General features: G+C 29.6%; 2 protein-coding genes across 2 annotated transcripts; both read right to left on the reverse strand.

Annotated features, from left to right (window-relative positions):
• Positions 1-632: 632 nt before the first annotated feature.
• LOC108723251 (sodium/potassium/calcium exchanger 3) lies at positions 633-12669 on the reverse strand. Its single transcript, XM_018448820.1, has 6 exons — positions 12462-12669; positions 7677-8143; positions 3252-3495; positions 2404-2568; positions 1958-2263; positions 633-1070 (listed from the first exon to the last, which is right to left on the reverse strand). Exons 1-6 carry the CDS (start codon positions 12556-12558, stop codon positions 751-753), a joined length of 1599 nt encoding a protein of 532 aa, XP_018304322.1. The 5' UTR covers positions 12559-12669; the 3' UTR covers positions 633-750.
• Positions 12670-15844: 3175 nt separating this feature from the next.
• PQBP1 (poly-glutamine tract binding protein 1) lies at positions 15845-17629 on the reverse strand. The gene is made up of 6 exons (XM_018449012.1): positions 17445-17629; positions 17169-17278; positions 16911-17086; positions 16487-16667; positions 16231-16397; positions 15845-16147 (listed from the first exon to the last, which is right to left on the reverse strand). The coding sequence occupies exons 1-6, from the start codon at positions 17512-17514 to the stop codon at positions 15955-15957; spliced, it is 897 nt and encodes a 298-aa protein (XP_018304514.1). The 5' UTR covers positions 17515-17629; the 3' UTR covers positions 15845-15954.
• Positions 17630-17711: the final 82 nt, after the last annotated feature.

Raw genomic sequence — 17711 nt, forward strand, 5'->3', positions numbered from 1 at the left:
ATTGAGCAATATGAAAAGATACGGACTCTCGTTAGATTGCCATTGGTTGGCCCATCTCAAAAATAGGCACTTCAAATACACTTTTGCGTCTTTTCATGATTTACAGTATTATATATAACATCTAGTGTATAAATTATATATACATATAATAATTTTTATAATAAAAGTTGTAAAAACCTCCTCTCTCAACCAGAATACAAGAATATTAAATTTTTCCTTGTTAGAAACTTACGAATATTGCATGAGTATATGAAAATATTATATTAACAACAACGGTATTAATTTTCGGTAAAAAATTAAATGCAAAATTGAGTATACAGGACAATTATTAAAAAATACAAAATGAAAAGTGGAGTATGAACTTCTTTAATCTTTTCTTTTCTATCTTTAATAAACTCTTTTATACAAACTATATATTTACAAGTTACATTTATTTCAATACAAAACGATATCTTAATCGATAATTTCGTATTGAAAGATTTTGTTATATTTCGTAGAAATAAAATATAAATAAAACATAAAAATCAAAACAAAGAAAACATTTTAAAAGTAACTTTTTACAATTAAAAAATTACAAATAACAAGAAAAGAACACACTTTCAATCTTATATTACTTAATTACTTTCGTCGTCTTATTACTTTGGTCTCCTGAACACATTTTGAAAATTAATAAAAGCTACTTTTGCTAATCTCATCTTCCTCGTGAGCAGAAAAATATCATCTTTTTCCGTCATATAGAGAATGGCAGATTTAAGGGGGACACATAGGTAAGTTCACCATGAAGAGGACGTTCAGTTCGAACGATAATGCAAATGCCAAGAATATCGCATATAATATCAAGCAAATGACACCCACTTTCTTATTCAAGCGATATTTACACAATGCGGTGACCAGATAAAAAGCGATTACACACGCAACGATCGAAAGTACACTGAAACGCAGAGCACCCGAAACAATTGCGATGTCTTGCTGGGACATAAGGATCTTGATCATCCACGGTAGACCAAGGCACAGCAGAATATCGAGCGTGTTCGCGCCTAACGTATTACTCATAGCCATGTCTCCGTTACCTGCAAAAAAATAGAATCGATCTAAGTAGTACTTATTTTACAGATCAATTAATTCCCGCTAAACATAAAATAACAGTAACATTACAATGTATAGTAGAGGTTAGTTCTTACTCAGTAATGTAACTTAACTGTTACGTACAGGCGTTAGATTATTGAATTGTTCAGAAAATTCGTACAAATTTTCAAGCAAAATTCAAATAAAACTTTTTTTAGTTTAAATTAACAGTTAAAAATAATTTTAATCTGTAACATATGCATTTTGTTCCACAATAATTTTCTATCTTTCAAGTAATTTAATAATTCCTCTCTCATAGAAGTCCTGGATTTTTATTTATCTACTGAAAAATCCGCGCAGACTTTCCGAACAAATCAATCTGTACAGTTGAGTGGGAAATTATACAATATTGCTATAATGTTACTGTTACTTTGTGTTGTGGGTTCGTTCATTATTTTGACTCAAGCTCCTTCGCATAAAAAAGGAATTACTTGCTTGACACAAGTTTCCTTCAGTTGCGCCATCACGTTGCTGTCACCAGTACAATAGTCATTTGGTTTAAGGCAACTTAAACGAATTATACCGACAATGATTGCCTGCGCAAATTATTAAAAATGTTGTAAAATATTGCTATAAAATTGCTACAATCTACGTGGGCAGTTTCATAAATGACTTTTTATTTTTTTTTAAATTAAAATTCGACTTATTTTTCAATATCTGCTTTTAAAAGATCACTGGCTTATCAAACTACCTACGTATTTGTAAGAGGGAACCGTTGCTCGTAACCGCTAGTGGTAATAAAAAAATCCAGTAGGCAAAATCGGAATTGCCACTTTCAATAACTTGTTGTAGGGTTTAAATAACTTACTGGGGCATTATATGGATAGCTTACCTTGTCTCGAAAGTATAATGATCGAGACGAGTTCTGGCATATTGCCACCGGCGGCTTGGAACGTGATACCCATCACAGAATCCGGGATCCCGATGGTGTCACCGAGGACAGTTGTCATCCACGATGTTAGGTAGGAGGCCACCGCGATCCATATTATGCACATAATAAACGTTAGCACATACCATCTTTTCCATCGTTTATATCTGGTGTCCGGTATGGTAATGAACAATACAAATTTTAATGGCCAAACTAAGTAGAACCATATTTTGTTTAATCTACTGCCAGTAGGCCATACAAATGGGGTGTCTGAAAACGAGCATTCACAAGACATAGCGATTTAGTGATTTGCAAGCAGTTTGGTGATTTGCTTATCGTAATACATAATATCCAAATTAAGTCCAATCATTCAGGTTGCGTATAGCAAAAATTATGCACGTATATTGTACCTGGTTCCACATACTCCTCTATATTTTCCACATGAGTCTGCGCCTCTACGCCAGCAACAGAAGACTTCCGGCTCGCTACGCTTCTTCTATACTCCACCACGAGTTCGCCGTGAAAATACGGCCTGTAGAGGCCATCAGGCATTGATTCTTGACTGATTTTGGGCGCTGTCGGATAATAAAATGCAAAATTCATACATAAACGGTATATCTCTCATTAAACGAACACACATGCGATTATACTGAATTACTCCATCACCTGTCGACAAGTATTATAAGTATTAGGGTGAAGGACATTGCGGGAAAATGCGAATTTTTAGATAGATCATTTCACTCAAGTAATTGATAATTGTTCTTTAAAATTACTGATCATACAATTATATTATATATTAGAAATTATGATACTATTTAACAAAAAATGATTTTTTTCGAACACAAGAATAAAGAACAATGGGTAATCGTTTCTAATAATTTATATAACAACAATATATGTTTTGTTAATAATATATAAATAATATGTATTATATAAAATAATATTATATTATTTGTATATTAATATAATATTATTATAATATGATTTTATTAAAATGTTTCGTGTTGTTACGATTATCTTTCCTATACATATAATAGACATCCATACGTCATATAAATTGAAATATACTATTCGACATGAAAAATCGACACAGAATTTCAACAAAGAGAATATTATAACACGTAGACAGATAATTTATACGAAGTGCTGATGCAGTTTTTTCGTTTTTAAGATATAGATCAATATTGTCTCAGAAAAGCGTACGTACATGAAAATTGTACAAGATAAATAGTTTCAAGAATTTAGTAATGGCACTTACTTTCTTCATTGGTAAGATTGGTACTACGAGCTTTGTAGATGTACAGATGCACGATCTTATTATACCAGCGCACAATAAGTTTGCTGCAAAATAATATCATCAAATAACTGATGAGCAGTACCATGAGGATGATTGCTTCGTACAATTGGATTATGCCATCCCACATTACGATCACCAAAACGACGACTGATATCACATAAATTATACAATCTCGAGTTAATATTCGCCATTCTAATGGTATTGCCTGCTAAAGAACATAAAAATCATTTTAATTAAATAAATCATTGTTTTGCGCATTGTAGGTATCATAAATATATATTGTACCATAAAGAGGACAATAATACGTTAAGCGCACACACACTTGCATATTTATATTTGCATTAAAATTTATTAGTGTCAAAGATAAAGTGAACGATTAAAAATAAATTAATATTTATCGAATACTATTTAATGATATTAGGAAAAAATTCTGCTAACATAAAGAAAGCATCATTCATATGAGCATAAAACAGACTCACGAAACCAGCAACCTTATATAGTTAACATAGTTTTATGTATAATAGATTTTTAATATCTTGCGATCTAACACTTAAATAAGCACTTATTTTCGACATTTGCTTTATTGAGTTTAATCAATTTTCTGGTCTACTATGTTGTAACATTTAATGGCAAGAGGTGGAGAGAGAGAGAGAGAGAGAGAGAGAGAGAGAGAGAGAGAGAGAGATATGATTTATAGGATGATTTGTAGAATATTTTTATTATTTTTATATCCCAAACAGTTTGAAATAAAAAAAATTGTTTATTTTGCACTAAGCAAATATTAGCTCAATCTCTCAAAATTATAGGAAATACACATATTATAGATATTGCATCTTTTGAAAACAATCATGGTTATTAATTCTAAAAGGATAAGCATGTTTAGAAGCTTTAAGAATAAGCATACGTTAATTCGACGTATGAAATTTAAATTTTTTAAATATTTTTGTAAATATATTTTATGTTATATTTGTTATTTGTTTTGACAAGGTATATATCTACAAAATAAAACGAAATTTAATAAAGAATTTTCGGTGACACGTAGATTTCTAATTGAGGTGCGGCTTACAATTCTAAAATAAACAGTCATAAAAGTAAAGTTTGTACTTCATATTCATGGATAAGAATTTCCTTGTCTTTGAGATACTTCTTACGGGATGAACGAGATTGTAAAAATAATCTTAATGATACAATAAATGGCGTTGAACGGAATGATATACTATCATGGCATATTAGCTAAGAAGTAACGTAAAACGGATGTAGATTATATTGTAGTATGTCAGAATTATATAACGTAACAATTATTTCTCAAAAAATTGTTATCTTATATGCCAACGAAATCGGTTAGATAAATAAACCTAATTATCTAGGATTGAAGAGATAATTCCTATACAATCCTCGTGATTAAAAAAGGAAGATGTTTGATTGAAGTCATTATAAATTGATATGGCTAATTTAATTTTTGTTATATTTTATCGCATTCTTCTTTCTTAAAATAAAAACCCTTTGGATATCCACCAATGGATAAACAAGAATCCTTTATCTTTTAATTAAAGTGACATTATATATCTGATGATATAATAAATCTTCTTTCGCGAATTACTATGTTTACTCTAAGCGATTTCTATGTCTAGATTATATATATATAATGAAGTGAAGATACAAATTTTGAAAAATACTATTTAATAGAAGAAATGTGTAATCTCTTCGAGATGTATAATCAGTTGACCTTTACTTCAATTAGTTTTACTTCGAATTAAGTGTCGTAAACAATGAGTTGCAGTTAAAGTAATCATGAGCGCTAAGAGACGATAATACTACGTGAGATGTTATTACGCAAGATGTTACTTAATTGCAGATATTTGTATCATTTTCTGGCACTGTATATGATCTATTTGATATCGTTTCCTTTTTTTCTTTCACATAAGTTGGTTCATATTAAATTATAGCACTTCAAGAGGGAAAAAGCTAATTCTAGTCAGTCATATTTCAAAATTATTAAATCTCAATAGATAATTATGATTAGATCTAATTCTAATTATTATTAAAGGAAAAGCAAATTTAATTTTTAATAATGCATTATAAGTCATTTTGTACAATTCCATAGCTTACTTCATAAAAGTTATATTTTTCTTAGTCCATTTCTTTAAGAGTTAAGAGTTTGTAACACTCGTAATAAAAATGTTTTGAAAAACTAATAGATAAGGTATAAAGTGATCTATGATCTAGAATCTAGATGATAAATAAAAGACAATAAAAAATTAATAAAATTTCAGATCATATCATGTAATATGTATCGATAAAGATGATAGGAGACATTCTGTCGAAAGAGTAATAATAATTAAATAATGTTATAGGGTAATATTAATTTCACAAACAGCGTTTACATCAGAAATTAGTCTGTAAAAATCTCTTTCTCAAATAGAAACTTTTTTCTAAATGCGATATTTTCATTTTAACAATTCAGTATAGATGTTTGATTTAAACTATATATATATATATATAAACTATCTTATGTATCTTATATGAAATATTTCTGCATCATTGGTATTAATATCAGGAATTCTAATTTACTATAATAATTAGTATAATTAACTACACTTGTTGGGGGTTAAACTTGCCAACATCTGCGTTGCGACTTGCCTGCTTCTACATTCGATCAGTATTGTAACATACCTAGATATAAGTACCTAGGTATGTTACATCACTTAGTATAGTACCTAGGTACTTTAGCAGTATCTATGCATTATCTAGGTGCTTGTAGGCAGAGATAAGACCGCAGCACAGACTTTTGCATAACGCATAACGCATAGTGCATAAGGGAGCCAACCAATCAGAATCCTTCCTTTCTTTCCGTTTCACGAAAAAGACGAACTTGGATTGATTGATTCTCTTATAAACCATCCATTATGAGTTATGCAAAAGTCTGCAAAAGTACTGCGGCACATACCTGTACCTGTACTTTTTCGTAGAGTACCCTTTAAATTTAGATACATAAGTACAAGGTATTTAGCTATACCAACGACATATATATATATATATAAAACAAATATATTCTTAATTTTTCAATGATGGAGGTGGTTCCGTGCTCTCTGTTTTCTTTGAAGATAAAAAGAGACGCAATGAAATCACAGACCCTGTTAAACTGTCATCTTCCGGTTTCAAGCTACAGAATGCTTGGTCTATGTACATATATGTCTTTGAGCTAAACATTATGTCACTATATTATAAACTTAATTTCATTCCGAAGAAATTGACTTTCCAATATATAATGTTTGAAATACTATTGATTTTAAAAAAGCATGATAAATGACAATTATCCAAATATTTTTATAAGTATTATAACAATATTTTTTTAATATAAAGTAAAGTTAATCACTACTTTTCAGTATTAAATTTCTATAAGCAGGGTATACTACCATTTCTTCTCAAATACAAACAGGTGTGATTAAAAGTAACACGGGGACAAAAGTAACACGGGATAATAGTGTAACATCGTTAATATTTCTTAAACTATAATAGATATGTGTATGCGGCTGCATGGTAAAATAGACAAATCGATATTGAATCGTTCCTTACATGCTGATTCTCGCGGAACGTGCACGAGTGCAGGAGCAAAAATTACTTTTTTCATGCATCAAGTAAGTCTTATTGCGTGCACAAAATCTAAAATATTTTGTTTTTCTTTATAATGAAGGTATAGTGTATTATCATAATATGTTTTAATGACTATCTGCGTTGATGGTTTGTACATTTGGGTTGATTTTTATTTAGGTTTTTATTTTTAAAATTTATTATATATCATAAAATATCATTAGGGGACAATAGTAACATCAATGCCTGGGGTCAGGTTGTAACATTACAATTATTCCCAAACTTACTTGATTTTATTTTAGTATTATTTTGTACAATGTTATTTGTATTTTTCTTCATAGAATCCCAAGAAAACACAAGACAAATAAGAGAAAAACTATATAAAAGAAGTTTTTCTCTTATTTGTCTTTATACAAACAGACATTTAAAGAAGTTATGAAAGACCAGATATCTATTTATGCAGCTGCAAGAAAAAGTATAACTCTTGTTATTGTGTTACGTACTTCTGGCAAATGTGGTACAATTATCCCCCTCTACTGTTATAATTGTTACTATCGTCCCTGGGAGTTGGGACGGTTGTAACAAAATTCCTCATAGTCTTTAAACGAACATAACTTTTTTTCTAGTTACATAAAATAATTAAACCAAAGAAAATTTTGTATCTAAATAAATTCTATATCTAAAGATACATATTTTTTAAATGTAAGTATCATATTTTAACTGTTATAACACTTCGAAGTCAAAATATCACTTTTGTTCCCGGTCTCCCCTACTTATACTTGAAGCATTACTTACTTGTATCGCCGATAACGCGCCACATGCCGGTGTCGCGAAGGTGTTGAAAACCGCACTGCCCATCACGGTACCGACACCGAGATCAGACTCGGTCAGGAAGGTGCCGACGACATTGACAAATAACTCGGGAAAGCAACTCGCGGTGGCGAGGAAAGTCGCTCCGGCGACATCAGTGCTGATGTTTAGTTGCGTACATATGATGTCAAGCGCCGGTAACAGGTAGTCGTTGCAAACGAACGCTGTCAGAACGAAGCAATAGAAACCGAAGAGCAAGTGAAGTACCACCGCACCGTGACGACGCTGCTCGTACGTGAACACCTCCGAAAACTCCCTAATTGAACGCTCCGAGCAGTTCTCTTTATTGTCTTCTTGCTCCGCGAAGAGCTGAGTCCATTCGCGAACGTTGTTCGGAACTGAGTCATTTTCCGAGAATCCTTTAAGGATCGAGGTCGCAGGCAGATTTCCGTCTGATCAAACAAGTAAAGTGTCTATGTTCAAAAATTCCGACTGATCATATTAAGTAAAGTAATTAATCAATGTTCGTGAAAAATGAAGATTAAAATTTTTATCTCTCTAACATTTTTTTCTTATATAAATTGCAAGACTAAGATCAAATTTTTCGTAAAAGTCCATTCTGAATGATGAAAATAAATTCTCGTAATACGTACCTTATAACATTTTTAAGAATTTTTCATATTTTAAATTTATAAAGATTTCTTGAAAAATAGCATAATTTGCTTAAATTTTATAAATTTTCTTCGGAGAAATTATGAAATAAGAAATTTTAGAATATTTCAGAAAATTTATAATACAAAGAATTCTAAAAATACATGGATTTTTCTTAGCACTTTTGAAACTTGTGTTTTAATTCGCATAAAAACATTATTCTTACACACGAATAATGTTTCTATGTGCACTTTAGGGTAAATTTCTGTTACAAATTGGAGATTATAATTTTAAAAAAGCCGCTTTTTTTTTCAAATTGCTGGAAAAAAACCGAAATTTCTCCGGTTTTTTTTCCGAAAAATTGGTTTTTTGGAAAAATTGCTGTTTTTGCTATGTAAAAAACATAATAAGTAACTTCTAAATTCCTTTATAAAATTAATGCGATCTATGAAATCGCGAATTATGTAGCATTAATTTTATTAAAATTTTTTAATTATCCTTCTATTTTATAGTAAAATCTAATCTGATCTTCCTTTAATACATGGCAAAGCTTAAGCAGACAGATTTTTAATCAGATTCTAGTTTGTTATACTCCGGTCTAATGAATTCCTGAAGTGTCTCTTTGTAGTTTTTTTTTTTCAAATATTTTGTTACGAATTCAGTTTGAATCCAAATTATTTTCTAGACCTACTATTATCATATAAACATGATGTTTAGATTCTAGATTTTTAATTCTTATATTAATGGTGCAATAGTGTATGTTTTGTATGTTTTATTGAATACATTCTCAACCTTTTATACAATTTCAAAATTTTTGTTAACTTATCCCGTTGTGTACTCTATATATACGCAATTATTTTCTTTACGAAAAGAACCGAGAAGCAAACATGGTTTTACGAGCACGTGTGAATTTTTCCAAAATGAATTTTTCTACCCTTGGGAAAAAAAACCGAAAAAATCCGCGGAAAAATTAGAAAAATTGAATTTTTTTCCAATCCTTTAAAACTATATTAGAGATATAAAACAATGTAATTTCGTGTCGTGAATGTTCTTCATATTTTTATATCTTTTTTTAAAATGCTCTTCTATATTTCCAACGCTACAAAATATTTTATTTCCATTTCTGCATCTATAATTATACAGATGTTTTTTAAGGAAATATAGCTTCGTTAATGTACCTGCGAACATAAATTTGACATTTAACATTCTTATATTCCGCTTTGTATTTTTCATTTTCTGATGTGATAACGTAATACATGTATTATCTTTGTAATTATCTCAGACAAAAGAAATCTTAATGTAGTGCGTGATTCGAGTACAGTACAATAAGAAATATCAAAATTACTACTAATTGCGATATGAAATGCATCTTAAAACTATAATCTCTCATAAGACTGTAAACATTTCCATTTACAAATTGAATAAAAGTATTCTTCAATAAATAAATAAATTAGGACAGTGATGCACAATCTATGGCCCGTGGATGGCATGCGGCCTAATAATTAATTTCTTACGATCCACTAGCTCATATATACAAAAACATAAAATTATATTTTCTATTTTATGCAAATTTAAAATGTGTTTGAGATGCGTTTTAAGAAATTTTTTAGAATTTATATCTGAAAATGTAGCTTATATTTAATCATAAATAATATAAATAAATGACATATTTGTAAAATATTTGATTTTTATCAGTTATTTTTATACTTTTATTTCCTTATTGCTAAAATTCAAAGTTAACCATTCTGGTAATTATTTTTACACAAAGTGTAGACAGTCATGTAAAAACAATCATACAAATAAATAATTTGAATAAATAAACGGATACAAAGTTTTATCTTAATATTAACGAAGAAATTATAGATGTATATATCTACATTTATAAGTTCTTTATTGATACGATTATATGTATAATACAATTTTTTAATCCGTTTATTACACACACACACACACACACACACACACACACACATGCACTACTAAAAAAAGGGGGATTATTTAAAGTCATCTAAAAGAAAGCAAATTCAAAATTACGTATCTTTGCAAAAAACATTAACAATAATGGCGATGTTTAAGAAGCGTTTTAAAAATGCCTTTTCATGCTGATGCTCAGCGCTCATTTTTAGCATTAAAACAGATGAGTGAACAAAAATTGATGAATATCAAGTGTCATTTTTAATCACCTGACCTGTTTTGACCCTAAAAATAAGCATCGAGCGTCAGCATATAAAAGCACCTTAAAGCTTGAAATCTCAACTTTCGAATGCTTTAAATTCTGTGTCTCTGCAACGATTTCACTAAAAAAAAGGCACTAATTTATTAGTGAACTTTGAAAAAATGAAGAATAAATTTCAACTTTGACAGCGTGTACGAGAACAAAATTTTTTTCTGCAAATTTCTTCAATTGTACCGCAAAATATGATATTTTCTCTTTAAAATTCGTCTTTAATTATTACGCTACAATTTTTCTTCACCGAATTATGAAAATTTAAAGTAAGTAGTGCATTTTAAATCTTTTCTTTAAAAAACTGTGTCTTTGCGTCGTGTCGCGCTGGTATTCTGTCTCAACAATTTAAAAGCTGTCTGCACTTCCGTGAGATTTCCTTGGCATTAAAAACATGGAAATACTTTTACTTCTCTAAATTTACACGTAATTATTGCCATATGCCGTGTATTCGTCATTTGACAATGATATCGTGATAATTCGTGACAGTTAAAATTTTAATTGTTACAAAGTTGCAATGAATCGTCGTGAATTCATTGTCGCGAAGTTATCACGAATTATCACGATATTAACGAATGACGAATGCACAATGTGCATTTGCAATAATTACGCGTAATTGTTGCAAATGCACATCGTGCATTCATCATTCGATAATGATATCGTGATAAAAAAAATTGAGTATTTACGAAATATTTGTCTGTTAATATTAAAATGAATCATTCTGATGTAAGTATACACTTTTTTCCGCAAAGATACACAATTTAATTGGATTTGCTCTTTTATTTTTAGCACTTTAATGCCCGTTTCTACCAATGTATTTAGATTAACTTTAATCTCGGTTAAACTTACTTTTCATCTTTTTCTTATTCTTAAAACTAGAAAAAGATGAAGAGTTAGTTGAACCGAGATTAAAATTAAACTATATTGGTAGAAACAAGCATAAGTGATCCTCTCTTTATGGAGCAAATTCAAAAGATATGTTCTTTTTCCACCCTAAGTTCTACACTGATGCAATAAGTTAGAGTGAAACAGATATATTGTAGTTTGTTTCATTCTAACTTATTGTACTAGTTCAGGACTAGTTCAGAACTCTTCGAAAAAGAACAAACATAAAGTTACATTTCTTTGCTAAAAAAAATATATATATATATATAAGTGTGATTCATTTTAATCTTAAAAGATAAATGTTCCAAAAATATGTAATTTTACCAAAAAACATTCTAAATGAAAATTGTATTGTATAAAGGTTGACGTACATTATAACGGTGACTTTTATTTAAAAGTTTTTTGGTAAAATTTCACATTTTCAAAATATTTGTCTGTTAAGATTATAAAATGAATCGCCCTGTATGTACGCTACCAAAATAGGTATTATGTGGCCTAAGATTTTGTCTATCTGGTCTTCAGTTTGAGAAAGTTTGCGCATCTATTAGATAATACTGCCACATTATCACTTTATATCAGTGCGACGGTCATTAGAATAAAAACGACGTAAAAGTTTCTATTAGTAATTACCGAATCGCGAGCACACTACAATGTGTTGCACCTGATTTTCTTTCTATATTATACTTTGATTCACACCTAATTTTTTATTATTACAGTGAAAGCGTGAGAACTCGTTTTTTTTTCACTTTTCCAATCATTACACCACGAGATTCATGCAAATTCTTCTTCTTTTATCGTTCTTTTTGTTATTTCTCTTTCTTTGTTTCGCCACGTCCCAATATGCAAAATAGCAGCCAGTAAAGTCTATTGTATATTGATAGACAATGCAAAAGTACAAAGATTATACTAGATCTCTCTTTTTGGCATTGCTCCTAACTATAAGAGCAAGTTAAAGTGAAACGATAGACAACAATGGACAATCGATAATCCGTCGATGTTGGTAAACTCACCGTTGATTAGTCGCGCGTATCCCGGATCCGCGGCACTATCAACAAGCGCGAACACAAGAACGACGATTACCGCCGACGCGATACTACTGCTACTCATCCTCGCGTAAATATCGCGCGGTTTCGTAGAATCGCGCCTCCACGTGCGTTCGTCGAAACGGAATTTTTATTCAACGCAGAATCACACGGACGAAATACAGTAAACTGCTGTCTGAACACTCTGTACCACGGTAATGGCATTTATGATAAATTCTGTTGATCAGGAGATCCCTCACTCCTTCCTACTCTGGCATTCCACCGAGGGCTTTATCTTCCTTGGGCTGTCGAGGGGAGCGAAATTAGATAAAGACACGTATGAAAGTTTACGCGCCGATTATCGATCATTACAAAGTGTACGGTTTATCTCTATAAATCTGCAGCGTTAGATCTTCCGATTCACTGATACGTTAATGGGCAAAAACAAATATTCAATGAATACATACTTATCGAATTTATTAGCAAACAGTGTTTTTTTTATAACTTAGCGCAATTACTTTAAAGAGATTCTGCAGTTTAAAAAAGTGGAGGGGAGTCATGTGACTTACTGACTTTTCTTATCATAACACGCGAGAACAAAGAATGCAAAATGCCGTTGCAATCTTCTAAAAAATAAATAATGAATAAAATTTAAGCAGTAAAACTATAATTTGTTATTAAAAAATATTTTCTTTTATAATAAAAATAAATATTTATTTGGAAAATATTTTGAAAAAAAATTATTATGCTAATTATTTAAATTTAACTTAGATATAGATAATTCTAATGGAAACGATATGTTGTCATGTTTTCATTAAATTTAAAGAGAATTGATGAATATACTTTTACATGAAATTGATAAGATAAAACTTTATTATTTAATTTCAAAATGTTCTTATATTGTATAAACTCTATTATTTTATATCCGTGCACCTCTTCAAACTTCTTATATTTTTACTATTCTTATTAATTCTTATATTTTGTTTATAATTAAATTACTTAAAATCTTCTTTCTTATAAGAATTTAAGCTATTTTAGAAAATTATTTAAAAAAAACTATTAAAAAATCGGAAAAAATTTAAGAAAAATCCCAGGTAGCAAAGCATCGTCTATTTGAGATAATTAATCATTCTGGATGAATCTCACGCCCTATCATCGTAAAAATAACGTAGATTTGTCACAGCCACATAACGTCGTATAATGTGATGTCATATTTTTTAAAATAAAATTATAAATTAAAAGTACGTCATTATTTTCGATGTGTTATTACCGGCATAAATGAATGATTAATTGATCACTAACAACGTTACCAGTACGTCGTCGATTAATCATTTATCTAATGTTATTAAGTGTGACATTGTAAATACGTAGAATGAAGAAGTCGTAGAATGAATAAATAAATGACTTCATTAATTATTAAAAAAATGACGTTATTATTAGAGATGTACCGAATCGTAAAATTGCCGGATACCATTGCAGAGATCGGATATCCGACAAGAATGTGGACACTGAATATTCGATATCCGGTCGGATATCCGATAGGGCAATTATCCGGCCAGATGTCGGATATTTTCCGGATATCCGATAAAATTTCTCCATTTTATTCAAAAAAAAGGGAGAGCGCAAGGAAAAAATAATGGTAATAATTTTCTTTACCTCTCCAACGTGAAAAGAAAAAGAGGAAAGATGAATTATGCAAAAAGTTCAGTTGAAAAGAATAGAATTTTGCATCAACCACGCGAACTTTCAATATAAAATTTCAGCCGAATAATATTTATCTGTCGGGATAGTAAAAAAAGGTTGGATAAGGCTGAATACCGGATACTTCCCGGTACATCCATAATTTAAAATGATTAACTGATGTCAAAATGACTACATTTGCAGCTTGCTACTTGGGATCTTTATATTATACGAAAAGACCGGAGAACCTCCTTAAGATCGTAATAAATATAGTTTATGATGTTTATACGGTAGTTCAAACATCGATGACTAACATCGCTAGAATATGATATATTGTATTCTTTATCTTTCGATCCATAATCACTTATATATAGCTCAATGTAAATATAAAAACGTGCTTGACAAAATAATTTATTTGAATGATAATTTTCTCGAGTATACCATTAATGAATATTTCATTAATATTTAACATTTTATGCATTATACTGTGTGATTTATTTTAATCATTTTATCAGGCAATTTATTTTAGAAAGGATTCTAATTAATAATAAATTTTTTATGAAAGCTGTAGAGCGTTGATAGAGAGGCAAATAATGTTAAAATTATCTGAAAAATTCGGTATGATAAAGAAGGAAAAATTATGTAATTTTCAATATGATAAAATTATATATATCTCTACAAGTATATATTTTATTTACACAAATTAATTAATTTCATTTTATGCATAAAAGTATAAGACGTCTCGTATATTTAGATACTCACATAAACAGTCTTATTTCTATAAATCTTATTATTATTAAGGTATGATTATTAATTAATTAATTGTGTATGAGATATTTTATATTTCCTATTAAATATGTGTTGGAATAAAGTATAAAATGTCTTGTAAAAACTATTGATTTTTTAATAATTCAACTTCAATATTTTTATATGCACAATAATTAGAAGAAATATATTACGTAAAAAAATTTATATAATTTTATTTTAAAAATAGTGATGACCTTTACGCGATGACTATGAAAAATCAATCTTTTTCGAAAATTGATTTCATTATTTGTCTACCAATCCTGCAATTTTCATTCGAAAATTTTGTTTCACAAACTCTTTCCGAGATAATTACCTGATAAGATTAAAATATATCACTCTGTATACAACCGCAGTTGCATTCAACCGACGAATGGATAAAGGTTCTTTTCAACTCCATCTTAAGGTAATGAGATCGAAACATTGTTGCGTTTTATTTATATTAATCGATGGCATAGTGTAGTCTTTAAACTTCAATCTTGAAATTTACCTCGAAGTTATCGATATACTATACATAATCGTAAAGATACGATTTCTGATAAGAATATTTTCCAGGATACAGTCACACGTTATGAGAAAAAAACATATTTATCTATCGTATGTCTATTAGATTCTCACGTACAAATTCGCAGATTTACAAATATTTTTTTATAGTAATAGGATCAATGAAATATTTACGTATTTTCTAGATAGTTTTTAAAATATTAGTCTTTATTGCTTAATGTAACGTTTACATAACAGATTGCAAATAATTGATTTGGAAACTTCACATGACACTGAAAAATTTCCATTGGTAAAAAAATATCAAATAATTATGAGGTATAATTTGATATTCTCATCAATCTAAAAGTATTTACTGTATTTTACAATAGTGAAATGATCTCTTGTGCAGAATAATTGTCATTAAGTATATTTAAACCAACATTATTATCATTAGTATACATTAACATAATCACATAAAATTAAGTCATTATTTTTTATCACAAAGTGTATTTATTTATTCCGGTTTTTCAGGAAATGAAACTTTTGGCTTGCTGGACGATTCTGGTTCTGTTTTATTAGCTCTGTTAGAACGAAGCACCGCGCCTGGACTGGGATATGGTCTCATTTGATAAAGAGGCCCCGAAGCGGTCGTGTCAGCACCAGTTTTAGCTTCATTATGTTTAGCCAATCCGTCTGACCATTTCCCCCTAAGATGTGATTATATATAAATAAAAATTTTATGAGGTACACATATGTTAATCTGTGAACTTTTGTGAATAGAAATACGTACCTAGGAATATCACTGTAGGATGCTGGATCCATAGGATCTAAAGTACGATCTTTAGCATCTTTACCATCGGTTCTGTCAGATCTATAAGTTCTTTTGTTATCTGGTCCTTTATATCTTGAACGATTTTCGATTTTTCTGTCTTTTTTAACAGGTTCACTTTCTTCTACCTGAATAATCACAATATTATTCGTAAATCTTAAATTGTAAACTGTAAATCTATAAAAATTACACACAAAAAAAAATTATGATTACTAACTTCTATTTGCTCTTGATCACTAGTGCTGTCATCACTTGATAAATTATCATCTTGATCTCCTGCCTTCAAATGCAATTCTTCACGTAATTGAGATGCAGGTTGCGATATTTGACATTTAGGATGACCAGGTGGTAACCAAGATACCAAATCAGAAGACCAATCCCAGTAATAATGTTGTCCACTATGAATAGATGATAAATTAATATTTTTCTATACAATATCTTATATACAGTATAAAACATCACAAATATTATTATTATTATATTATTGAATAATAATGTCATAAATATTGTTATTAAAAAAAATGACTAAAAATTATTTAGATAATTAAAAAGATATTTAAATAATTATAAAAGACAAAAATTAGCACTATTCTTGGAAAAGAATTAATTTATCCATAGAAAACTAAAAAATTAGTACTTACGATCCAGGATCGTAAACAGCTTTCCAAGTCTCTGGCAATGGATATTTTTGAATTAATCTCAATTGTTGTTTCAAATATTTGTCCGAAGGTTGCGCATGTCCCATTCCCCATAAGTCTTTACATTTTTTTGTACATTCATGATAAATATTGTATTTATTAGGACATCCACTATAACCCTAAATAAAATTTTTATTTAATAACAATTTAAATTTGTTTTATTGCACAAATAATTAAATGTTGACTTATAGTCACATTTACCATAAATTTTTGGGATATGTCAATCTGATTAATTTCTTCTTTTGTGTTATCATAATCTTCAGCTATCACTTCTTCGTGCACTTTCTTCTTTGCTTCTTTTTTCCCAGTTTCTGTAAAATTAATGACATAACCTAACATTGCAAATCATGTAACAATATAATCTTTAAAATTTATATGAATATTTTTTATTAATAGGAAGGAAATTAATTCAGTATACAGAAGATTTACAACAATATATAATTAGTTATGTAATTATATTTTGAAAAATAAATATACCATGCTTTTCGGATCCAGTGATTAACCCTCTTTTCGCAAGACGTGCGGCTAATGCTGCTGGCAAAGGCATTTTAGATTCCTTCAATTCCAACTTCCAGAAAATTATATTCTACTTCAACTGACAAGTGCTTTCAAATATTATACGCGATTGTTTACAACTGGTTTAGAATATAATACAAAACCACTCGGAGTACCGAAAACTATGCACTCTCGAGAAAGAAACTTGCACATATCAACATAAACAGTGACGCCACTGGCTGCTAGCTC

Source organism: Mycetomoellerius zeteki, unplaced genomic scaffold (genome assembly GCF_001594055.1).
Source record: "Mycetomoellerius zeteki isolate Tzet28-1 unplaced genomic scaffold, Tzet1.0 scaffold228, whole genome shotgun sequence".
NCBI classification, from domain to species: domain Eukaryota; kingdom Metazoa; phylum Arthropoda; class Insecta; order Hymenoptera; family Formicidae; genus Mycetomoellerius; species Mycetomoellerius zeteki.